This window comes from Oncorhynchus mykiss, chromosome 21 (genome assembly GCF_013265735.2).
Source record: "Oncorhynchus mykiss isolate Arlee chromosome 21, USDA_OmykA_1.1, whole genome shotgun sequence".
NCBI classification, from domain to species: Eukaryota; Metazoa; Chordata; class Actinopteri; order Salmoniformes; family Salmonidae; genus Oncorhynchus; species Oncorhynchus mykiss.
Window position 1 is genome coordinate 59,941,884 of NC_048585.1, and position 12,822 is coordinate 59,954,705.

Sequence of the window (12,822 nt, forward strand, 5' to 3'; positions counted from 1 at the left end):
TATTACATTTATAAATGCACCGAATACTATTCATGAAAAACTACAACAACACTCTAGACCCACTTCAGTTTAATATTCAGTGCAAATCCAAATAATTTACAGATAATGTTTGACAAAGTAGAAAAGCTCACAATAACAAAAAAAATAAATTGGAGGTTATTTCCATTATCATAATATTCAGTCAGAGTTTGGAAGCTGTGTCAGACTGTGAAGGAGGGTGAAGAGGGTGTGACAGTTTGGGCTACACACACATTCAGTTTGCTACTGAGCAATATTGGCTAAAAAGGTACACGTCAACAAGTTAAAACAATTTAGCAGCATTTTCAAGTATGTAGAACATACAATTAGCCAACTGTAAGTGAATAGCCACATTGACATTACAGTAACATGCAGCAACGTGATCCATCACAGTTTATTTTCTGAACTTGCCTGACCAAAAAAAGATGAGCACAACATCGGTATGTCAGTTACATGATCATATCCTTATCTTCGTTGGAATCACTTTTCACCTACGTTAAACAAATGGAATCTGGAGATATGTTGGCATCATGGGGTACAAGTCAACCACCAGCTATCTTCATTGATCAGTAAGCTACATTTTCACAGTAACAGTTTATCAGTCATTTTTTTTGGTTACATTCTAACAGTTAGCGTTAGTCTTAAGTGTTAGTTACGACATGATTCGAACAGTGTTAGAATGTTTCAACTAAAGAAAGCCCCTTCAAATTCTACCTCAAAAGTAGGAAGAATAATTTAACATTTCTCATCAGTAAGGACGTTCCGCTTCAATAAATAGACTGTACAACAATAACAACAACTGTCCTGGGACCTTAACACATCATCCATGTCATGACCATCCTTTCTGACAAAGGAATGTTACTGCAACAAGTCTTGCTGGTGCACCTCAACATAGTGAATACAATCGTCTGATGAAAGTCATTTTTAGCATTTCATAAAAGGAGGTTAGTTGTGATTTTAGTAAAGCTTCCCCGCATTGGGGACTATATGTCATAATACCTTAGGATTTTCATTAATAACATGTCTGCTATTGAAAGCTGACTGATCTTAGACTGAGAGAGGAACTAGATATCTTCTCTCCCTTCCCTCTCGGAGTGGAGGACGTGAAGGGTCTGCGAGGCAGAGTTGGCCCAATGGATCAGCTCTAGCAGGACCCGATAGGTCCACATTTTCGCCCCAAAAGTACCCACAACTCCATCAACCTCCTAAAAGAGAAAGTAAAGTCCGTAGTTACAAAAACATCAAGGTTTTCTCACAAGCAATTATTTTTTACCTTTGTTTAACAAGGCAAGTCAGTTAAGAACAAATTCTTATTTACAATGACGGCCTTGTTCAGGGGAAGAACGCCAGATTTCTACCTTGTTGGCTCAGGGATTTGATCTAGCAACCTTTAGGTTACTGGCCCAATGCTCTAACCACTAGGCTAACTGCTATCCCAAAATATCATTTTGTGCTTTAGACTGATTAGGACAAAGTTTTTTTTATTTATTTTGGCCTGACTAAATGGAAGATAACCCATGATAATGGTAATTCAAAATTGTCATTTTTAACCTCATTGCACTGATGGTCTGGGGTGACGTCCTCCTCGGTTTCCAGTAGGACCTTGGTGCTGTGAAGCAGATGTCCGAGTCGATCCCGGACGCCCTTTCTCACTGTCTCATACTCGCCCTCTAGCTCACCCATCTCCTCCTCCTCTCGTAGGATGAGACACTCCAGTAGTCCCAAGCATTTGCGCAGGGCTGAGTGTAGAAGCTGAACCTGCTCGTCAGAGCTGAGGTCAGGCGAGGACAGAGAGAGGGACACGATGCGGTCCCCCGCTGGGGTGTGGTCTGACAAGAGGCTCTCCCTCTCCCTCTGAGGGGATATAGGAGGAGAAAAGGTGGGTGGGGAGGGCCAGGGAGTGGAGAAAATGAAAAGATAATATAAGCATGAATACGGAATGATTTTTAAAAAAAAGTACTAATGAGTAACATACGCTGCTACAAATTAAGATGTGCGCCAACAGTGCACACCAACCTGCCACTGATTTTGGAGAAATCTACTTTTGTTTTCTGTGGGGGGGGGGAAAAAAAGTGTTGGCTATTCCGTGAAAAGCATCATCTTTATTCAAACCCAATAAAATATAATTTTTAAACAATCAAAACGATTGTATATTTATAAATAATATCTATACAATTAATTCACTCTATACAATTAATTTACATATATTGGTAATTTCTGTAGATGTATTTTATGTCTATGGGAGCCAAATTTGAGTGACTCAATCGACTAGGGTGGGTTCCCCTGGGTCACAGTTTAATGGATTGGGTTGGGAACATGGAGGAGAGGGAGGGATGGTTTTAAAAAGGATGATTCAATTAGGAACTGCAGCAGCATTAATTACATATTTTGCAAGGCAAGTGCACAGTTACAGTAGACAGTTAATTATTTCTAACGACCAACGTTGGAATTTACCATCTGGCTACAGATCTATCCTGAAACAAGATCTTAAAAATATAAATGTTATCTAATGAGACTAATCGAAGGGAAAATGAAAACAAGAAAGTTACAAATATCTTAAATGGTGCCTTTACAGGTGCAGCGAAATAGGCCTGAGGTCTAACGGGTCGTGAATGACGTGGTAGGTAAGCTATGTGGTGTTGTTTATACCCAGTAAGCTGCCCTAAAAAAAATATATACAAATATCGACAAATTCGCTCAATAACTACTCACATATAGCTCCAGAAGATAAGTGCAGTCCTGGTGCAGTAGCCGAGCCAGAGCCGCTGCTCTCCCCGTTCTAGATCGCCCCGGCGCAGGCATGTCTAGGAGCGTGTCTATCTCAATGTGCTCCTGATCAGCCATTTACTCGAGGTGGTTTGCGGTGAGTCGGTGGTAACCAATGGTGGTAACAGGCAGAAAGCAGCCGGAGTGTTTTTCTCCTACTACAGAAATGGAGACTTTTATTAATTTATCTATCTAAAGCTACCAACCTCGATATTTTGAAAACGTGCAGAATGAGCTAGAGGTCCATTTCGTCGTCGCAGTAATTTGACCATTTGTTTTATTTAGTTGTATGAACGCGACGTACAGGGGAATGTAATTGGTTCCGGAAGCGACAGGGGCGTTTTTCAGGGACGCACAGCTGTTTACACCCAAACCCGGAGAGGTACGGACACGCAGACGAACTGATTCGGTTCAGCTCAGTCCAGTCTGTAGGCTTGTTCGACATTGCAGCCCGTCATTTATATAAACCCTGTTTTGCTAATGCTATGTATTGACCATTGAAAGGCTTTGAAGCCACGGTCGGCCATATTGGCACTCACCAGTAAGAGCCTCTAAAAAATGATACTTTAAGGAAAATGTTTATATATTTTTTATTTGTATGTCTAGCTCACACAATAATAATTATAATAAAATGCATTCAGATGTCTGTAATATAATAAACTTGGCAGAAATTGATGCAGACATTAATACACATGGTGCAACGGTCAAAGGCACTGCATCTCAGTGCTAGAGGCTTCACTGCAGATCCTGGTTTGATTCCAGGCTGTATCACAACTGGCTGTGATTGGGAGTCACATAGGGCGGCGCACAATTGGCCCAGCGTTGTCTGGGTTTGGCTTGGGTAGGGTAGGCTGTCTTTGTAAATAATAATTTGTTCATAACTTGCGTGCCTAGTTAAATAAAGGTCAAATCAATTGTAAAAAAAATCAAACAGCTTCCAAAATGTTTTTTTTTTGTTTTTTTTACCATGGTAAGTTAATGCCAAGATGGAGGCGCGGTGGCTTCAACACAGTGCCTCCTAGCTGTCATCTAGTGAATATATAAATCATTGATTACAGGCGACTGCCGACGTACTGATCGACAAATCACCTTCCATCATAAATAACGACTCATTACTATTTGTATTATTTGTAGATCAGTGATTCAGTCAGTCACAATTTACCCACAATACATAACGGTTTTGGTGCTCTCGAACACAGCCATTGGTTCAGTCCGCTGAGGTATAGGTTCGGTCCGCTGAGGTATAGGTTCAGTCCGCTGAGGTATAGGTTCAGTCCACTGAGGTATAGGTTCAGTCCGCTGAGGTATAGGTTCAGTCCGCTGAGGTATGGGTTCAGTCCGCTGAGGTATGGGTTCAGTCCGCTGAGGTATAGGTTCAGTCCGCTGAGGTATAGGTTCAGTCCACTGAGGTATAGGTTCAGTCCGCTGAGGTATGGGTTCAGTCCGCTGAGGTATAGGTTCAGTCCGCTGAGGTATAGGTTCAGTCCGCTGAGGTATAGGTTCAGTCCGCTGAGGTATGGGTTCAGTCCGCTGAGGTATGGGTTCAGTCCGCTGAGGTATAGGTTCAGTCCGCTGAGGTATGGGTTCGGTCCGCTGAGGTATAGGTTCAGTCCACTGAGGTATAGGTTCAGTCCACTGAGGTATAGGTTCAGTGCACTGAGGTACAGGTTCAGTCAGTCATCCTGATGAGCCCTTCTCAACTGAGAAAGGGGTAGCTGCAGCACAATAGGGTGATGAGGTGGAGACCCTTCGCGTCAGGAAGTAATTTAACCATTCATTATAGTCCTTGCACTGTATATTTTTTTGTGTGTAATTAACTCGTGACATTCCTGAATTACTCATTATATTAATAGTCAGATTTAAATCAACAAGTATGATAGTCAGTTTAAAAAGGTTAAGGTTAAAAGACTGTGTACAAACAGTGCATTCGGAAAGTATTCAGCCTCTTTGACTTTTCCACATTTTGTTACTTTACAGCCTTATTCTAAAATTGATTAAATTGTCCCCCCCATCAATATACACACACAATATGTATTAACAATAAAAATATTAAATATCCCATTTACACACGTAAATGGGCGGCAGGTAGCCTAGTGGTTAGAGCATTGGACCAGTAACCAAAGGTTGCTAGATTGATTCCCTGAGCTGACATGGTACAAATCTGTCATTCTGCCCCTGAACAAGGCCGTTAACCCACTGTTCCTAAGCCGTCATTGTAAATAAGAATTTGTTCTTAACTGACTTGCCTAGTTAAATAAAGGTTAAATGAAAAAAAGTATTCAGACCCTTTACTCAGTACTTTGTCGAAGCACCTTTGGCAGTGATTACAGCTCTAGAGTCTTCTTGGGCATGATGCTACATGCTTTGCATACCTGTATTTGGAGAGGCCAAATACAGGTATGGTAGGCATGCTCCCTGGCCAAAATGATCATCAAGGACAACAACCACTGCCTGTTCACCCCGCTATCATCCAGAAGGCGAGGTCAGTACATGTTTTGTATGTTTTCATGGTTCTGTCTGGGCTCTAAATTCCAGTGAAGGGAAGTCTTAACTCTACAGCATACAATGACATTCTAGACAATTCTGTCCATACAGAAATGGTTTGTCGAGATCAGTGTGGAAGAACTTGTCTGGCCTGCATAGAGCCCTGACCTCAACCCTATCGAACACCTTTGGGATGAATTGGATTGCCGACATCAGTGGTTGACCTCACTAATGCTCTTGTGGCTAAATGGAAGCAAGTCCCGTCAACAATATTCCAACATCTAGTGGAAAGCCTTCCCAGAAGACTGTTATAGCAGCAAAGGGGGGACCAACGCCATATTAATGCCCACGATTTTGGAATGAGATGTTCGACAAGCAGGTGTCCACATACTTTTGGTCATGTAGTGTAGCTATTAGCTGACACCAAAGATGTCATCTTACAGATGACGTGTAGGAGCTTGCAGGGATTTTAATCTTCCATGTCTACTTTGATCCTAATTAGCATTTTCGAATCTGAGAGTAAATAGAGCCGAATATATTAATAAAAGTTACCTTGCCCGATAGAGATTTACACGATTATCAGAACGTCAGGCCAGGAAACGCCTACATGAAACACAGACCTTGTTTGAAGTGGTTATAAAATACCCTTATTGGAAAAATGTATGGTGAAAAAAAAAACGATTGGGAATCATTTCCGTGTTTGGACGTTAGGTTTTATGGGTATTATGATGCGTCCACTGTGGGGCTCTATGGCGACCGGTGTATGGGCAAGTGAGTGTGTCGAAAGGCAAGTAGTAGATGTGCGGAAAGGATTGGGTGTGTCGAAAGCGCTCCGCTAGGTTAGAAGGTTTTGATTGAACTTGTGTTTTTAGTTTCTTACCACGCAACTACACTTTTGAAGCCAGAGGAAGAGTCATATTTCATTGTTAGTTTTACACAAATGCTTCATGTTCAGTGTAAAAACGGATGACTGTTTATTTTAGACTGTACATGTATCAAGCAAACCAAATTTTATGTCACATACACATGGTTAGCAGATGTTAATGCGAGAGCAGCGAAATGCTTGTGCTTCTAGTTCCGACAGTGCAGTAATATCTAACAGGTAATCTAACAATTTCCCAACAACTAGCTAATACACACAGTCTAAAGGGGTGAATGAGAATATGAACATGCAGGTATATGGATGAGCGATGGCCGAGCGGCTACGGCAGGGTGCAATAGATGGTATAAAAATACAGTATATAAACAGTGCCTTGCGAAAGTATTCGGCCCCCTTGAACTTTGCGACCTTTTGCCACATTTCAGGCTTCAAACATAAAGATATAAAACTGTATTTTTTTGTGAAGATTCAACAACAAGTGGGACACAAACATGAAGTGGAACGACATTTATTGGATATTTCAAACTTTTTTAACAAACTAACTTTACCTCGGTGCCGAACCAGCCACCTATCCTCTCAGGTAAACAGTACATTCCTGTGGATATTTTGTCTCAAATTTCAAGCAGCTGAAGGACAAACCGCACAGACAACCGGAATACTTTATTTTACTAGGCAAGTCAGTTAAGAACAAATTCTAGGCCTAGGAACTGTGGGTTAACTGCCTCGTTCAGGGGCAGAACGACCGATGTTTTACCTTGTCAGCTCAGGGAATTAAACTAGCAACCTTTTGGTTACTGGCCCAATGCTCTAACCACTAGGCTTCCTGCCACCCCAAATGTAACGTAGGATTCCCGGAATATTACCTATATGATTATTAGAATTTAATTATCAGCAGTTTAAGTACAATAAAACAAAATAAACAGGCTAATTTCATTGTGAAAATACAGTTGATCTATGGTAATGCCACATTGAATGATTCAAGGAAATTAGCCAATTTTTATTTTATTTGTATTTATTTGCATCTGAATAACAACATTTTTATAGCTTATTCTTTTAACATCGTATAGGTTAATAACAAATTCTTATTTTCAATGACGGCCTAGGAACAGTGGATTAACTGGCTAGGAACAGTGGATTAACTGCCTAGGAACAGTGGGTTAACTGCCTAGGAACAGTGGGTTAACTGCCTAGGAACAGTGGGTTAACTGCCTAGGAACAGTGGGGTTAACTGCCTAGGAACAGTGGGTTAACTGCCTAGGAACAGTGGGGTTAACTGCCTAGGAACAGTGGGTTAACTGCCTAGGAACAGTGGGTTAACTGCCTAGGAACAGTGGGTTAACTGCCTTTTTCAGGGGAACGGTGGGTTAACTGCCTCGTTCAGAGGAACAGTGGGGTTAACTGCCTCGTTCAGGGGAACAGTGGGTCAACTGTCTCGTTCAGAGGAACAGTGGGGTTAACTGCCTTGTTCAGGGGCAGAACGACAGATGTTTTACCTTGTCAGCTCAGGGACTCGATCTAGGAACCTTTTGGTTACTAGTCCAACACTCTAACCACTAACTACAAATTTAATGTGATTGTTTAACTTTCTGGCTTGTAAGGAACATTTACAAGATTTTGCAGACAGTTTCAGGCCGTATATACCAATTAATGATGTATTACAGCCTGATTAATCAGATTAACATTAGCCTGCCGCCAAACCTCACCTAGCATGCTAGCTCGACACAAAGACCTGCTACAAACCTTCTCAACAAATGCACAACCACACTACTGAACCACACCGGTTCACAACCATCCGGACTACAACCACTATTGCTAACATGTGTTAACATTTACGCCAGACATGCTCCTATGTTACAAAACCCATAACTAACCCTACTGATTTTGTTGCACTCATTATGTCTAGGGGTCTTATGCCTAGCTAACTGGCCTGTGACCGGACTTGTTATGTCTAGGGGTCTTACGTTATGACGTCTTGGGCCTAGTTAACTGGTCTGGAACCTGAATGAATGGGTGCATTTATATGAGAAATCAGCATATGCGCCTAGGTGTTGAATGAACATGTGCCCAGGGAGGCGGCAACCTTAGCTATGTCCGGAGGCAGCTCTGTCTTGACTCCTTTGGGTCGGTGAGCCCAAGCTGATCATTAAGTTCAGATGGTGACGGAAACAGATATATACAAAAATGAAAACAGAATGCCTGGGACACTGACTAATTAGCAGCACCTGATGTGCTTATCAACCAGGCTCAGCAGCTGATGTGCTTATCAACCAGGCTCAGCAGCTGATGTGCTTATCAACCAGGCTCAGCAGCTGATGTGCTTATCAACCAGGCTCAGCAGCTGATGTGCTTATCAACCAGGCTCAGCACCTGATGTGCTTATCAACCAGGCTCAGCACCTGATGTGCTTATCAACCAGGCTCAGCAGCTGATGTGCTTATCAACCAGGCTCAGCAGCTGATGTGCTTATCAACCAGGCTCAGCAGCTGATGTGCTTATCAACCAGGCTCAGCAGCTGATGTGCTTATCAACCAGGCTCAGCACCTGGACAAGGTTGCCATTCCTAGGGGAATGTGTGTCTTTGTCATAACACTAACCTTCCCACTTGTCTACCGAAGTTGAGTATTATGACTATTCGTCGTTTTTTAATGCCGTAGTGGCACATTTTCTGTGGAAATCCAATAAATGTGCGCGGCAGAAGTGAATTAAATCTTTTAGCACCCTTCCCCAGATCTGTGCCTCGACACAATTCTCTGAGCTCTACGGACAATTCCTTTGACATCATGGCTTGGTTTTTGCTCTGACATGCACTGTCAACTGTGGGACCTTATATAGACAGGTGTGTGCCTTTCCAAATCATGTCCAATCAATTGAATTTTCCACAGGTGGACTCCAATCAAGTTGTAGAAACATCTCAAGGATGATCAATGGAAACAAGATGCATCTTAGATACATTTTGAGTCTCACAGCAAAGGGTCTGAATATTTATGTCAATAAGGTAAAACCTGTTTTTGCTTTGTCATTATGGGGTATTATGTGTAGATTGATGAGAAAAACAATTAATTTAATACATTTTTGAGTAAGGCTGTAAAGTAACAAAATGTGGAAAAAGTCAATGGGTCTGAATAGGTGGTGTTTGATTATTGCTAGAAAGCCATTTTCAAGTCTTGCCATAGATTTTCAAGCTGATTTAACTCGGCCACTGAGGAACATTCAATGCCTACTTTGTAATCAACTCCAGTGTATATTTGGCCTTGTGTTTTAGGTTAATTTGCCCAAAAGAAGGTGAATGTCTCCTCGTGTCTGTTGGAAATCAGACTGAACCAGGTTTTCCTCTAGGATTTTGCCTGTGGGTAGCTCTATTCCGTTTTTAAAAAAGTCATAGAATATTCCCTAGTGCTTGCCGATGACAAAACATACCCATAACATGATGCAGCCAACACCATGCTTGGACATATGAAGAGTGGTACTTGGTGATGTGTTGGATTTGCCCCAAACATAATGCTTTGTATTCAGGACAAAGTTAATTTCTTTGCCACATTTTTTGCAGTTTTACTTTAGTGTCTTATTTCAAACAGGATGCATTTCATGAATATTTCTATTCTGTACAGGATTCCTTCTTGTCACTCTGTCAACTAGTTTAGTATTGTGGAGTAACTACAATGTTGTTGATCCATCCTCAGTGCTCTCCTATCACAGCCATTAAACTTTGTAACTGTTTTAAAGTCACCATTGGCCTCATGGTAAAACCACTGGGTGGTTTGCTTCCTCTAAGGCAACTGGGTTAGGAAGGACGCCTGTATCTTTTTAGTGACTGGGTGTATTGATACACCATCCAAACTGATGTCACTGAGTACTGTCTCTATAAAAAGGACCTTCCACTCCCACCTGGGAGATGGATGCCTGATGAAGACCTAAGGGTCAAAACATTTTTTGTAAATAAATATCACCTTGGAGCATGAGCGTGTGCAGCGTTTTCCTTCCTGTTTTCCATGAGTTTGTCTACAACTCCAGCACCTACAGAAAGTACCTGGTTGTGCGTATGTTCTTCAGCTTTTTTAATTAAGAACTACACCTGTATCTTTGTAGTGACTTGGTATATTAAAACACCATCTAAAGTGTAATTTAATAATTTCATCATGCTCAAAGGGATATTCAATGTCTGCTTTTTACATTTTTTAACCATCTACCAATAGGTGCCATTCTTTACAGGGCATTGGAAAAATTTCCCTGGTCCTTGTGGTTGAATCTGTGTTCGAAATTCACTGCTCGACTGAGGTACCTTACAGATAATTATATGTGTGGGTTACAGAGATGAGGAGGTCATTCAAAAATCATGTTAAACACTATTATTGCACACAGTGAGTCCATGCAACTTAGGTGATTTCTTAAGCACATTTTTACTCCTGAAATGATTTAGGCTTGTCATAACAAGGAGGTTGAATATTTATTGACAGAAGACATTGCAGCTTTGAGTTTAAAAAAAAAAAAATTGTAAAATGTGAAAAAAACAACTCCTCTTTGATATTATGGGGTACTGTGTGTAGGCCAGTGACACAATCTTAATTTAATCCATTTTAAATTCAGGCAAAATGTGGAAAAAGTGAAGGGGTGTGAATATTTTCTGAAGGCCCTGTAAACCAACCAATCCTGATCACTCAATCTATATCAACCCACAGCTATCCCCGTTTGACACATTCACCTCTGCACTCTCTAACAGGATCCTAACAGTATAGTATCTCTCCCATACTATCCCCCCATCGGCCCTATCCCCCTTCCCCTTTCCCTCCCACACCATTACCCCTTCATGCTCCCTCCCCACCACCACCCTCTCCCACATCACCCTATACCTCCCCTCTGGGTCTCCTCCTCACCCTCCCACACCATTACCCCTTCATGCTCCCTCCCCACCACCACACTCTCCCACATCACCCTATACCTCCCCTCTGGGTCTCCTCCTCACCCTCCCACACCATTACCCCTTCATGCTCCCTCCCCACCACCACACTCTCCCACATCACCCTATACCTCCCCTCTGGGTCTCCTCCTCACCCTCCCACACCATTACCCCTTCATGCTCCCTCCCCACCACCACACTCTCCCACATCACCCTATACCTCCCCTCTGGGTCTCCTCCTCACCCTCCCACACCATTACCCCTTCATGCTCCCTCCCCACCACCACACTCTCCCACATCACCCTATACCTCCCCTCTGGGTCTCCTCCTCACCCTCCCACACCATTACCCCTTCATGCTCCCTCCCCACCACCACACTCTCCCACATCACCCTATACCTCCCCTCTGGGTCTCCTCCTCACCCTCCCACACCATTACCCCTTCATGCTCCCTCCCCACCACCACACTCTCCCACATCACCCTATACCTCCCCTCTGGGTCTCCTCCTCACCCTCCCACACCATTACCCCTTCATGCTCCCTCCCCACCACCACACTCTCCCACATCACCCTATACCTCCCCTCTGGGTCTCCTCCTCACCCTCCCACACCATTACCCCTTCATGCTCCCTCCCCACCACAAACTTCTCCCACGTCACCTTTTCCCCTCCCCTATGGGTCTCCCCCTCTGGCTCTCCGACCCACTCCACGGCCTAATGGGTCGTGATGGTACTGGTTTTACAGGGCACCAATTGAGCTAAGGGTGAGGAAAGTGGTGGTGAGTGGGCCAGAGGTGGTGGTTGTGGCTGAGTGGGCCGTCAGCTGGATGACGGGAGAGGCCCCCGAGAGGAGGTGGGCACTCAGCTGCAGCAGCGTGGAAGTCTCGTGCTGGGGGACAAGCTGTAGTAGCCGGGGCTGGTAGGTGTCCATCTGGTGATTCTGAGGGGGGAGAGGTACCACCACCTTCTGCAGGGCGGCGAGGCCCTGGTTTTCCTGGCTGACAGGGGACATGGCAGGGGGGGCACAGCCCCAGGTAAAGTCTTTCAGATTGGGGCAGGGCTGGTGATGAGGGCCCCTGCTTTGGCCGCCAGGGCCTCAGCTCTTGTGGGCCATCACGCTGTCCTTCTTCTCAAATTTCTTGCCGCAGATGGAGCAGGAGAGGTGGCGTCGGAGTCGTGCTTCTTCATGTGTCAGTTGAGTGAGGCCTTCTGGGGGCAGGTGAAGCCGCAGATCTCACACATGCCACAGGGGGGAGACAAAGACATGGTTAAGTTTGGGACTGGCAAAATCTTAGGTAAATCTCAATCTAAAAAAATGTATTGGGCTCCATTTTACCTCCTTTGAAATGCACCAATTTGTACTTAAAACACTGTAGTACTGACAATATTGCTGAAACCACAATTGTTTAACTTTTTTTGCTACAATATCCAGAAAAATGCAATGCAAGTGGAACACGGACATCGTAATAGAATTACATGATCATTGCCGTTGTATTGTGAGTATTAAGGTATTTTGGGGCTAAACTGATGTTTTGGCTCAGGGGAGTCAGGGGCACTCACTGGATTGGCTTCTGAGGCTGTGTGGATCACACGATGAACAGTACTCACAGATATATTCCCTCTCGTCTGAAATACAGACGACAAGCACAAAAGAGAGGGATGTATAGAACAAAATGGATGTCAATAGAGATCTGTCACTAAGAGCCTCAAAAGCATGATATTACTTTTAAAGAATGTATTTAAAGGAGAGGAGGCTGGTGGAAGGAAGTTATAGAAGGACAT

At 43.3% G+C, this 12,822-nt stretch overlaps 1 protein-coding gene across 1 annotated transcript; it reads right to left on the reverse strand.

Moving 5' to 3' along the window:
• Positions 1 to 53: 53 nt before the first annotated feature.
• LOC100329196 (IL-6 subfamily member ciliary neurotrophic factor-like) lies at positions 54 to 3,192 on the reverse strand. Its single transcript, NM_001171854.1, is given in 3 exon segments — positions 54 to 1,223; positions 1,570 to 1,872; positions 2,731 to 3,192. Coding segments are annotated over 3 exon segments (576 nt in total). The 5' UTR covers positions 2,863 to 3,192; the 3' UTR covers positions 54 to 1,082.
• Between the last annotated feature and the right edge of the window lie 9,630 nt (positions 3,193 to 12,822).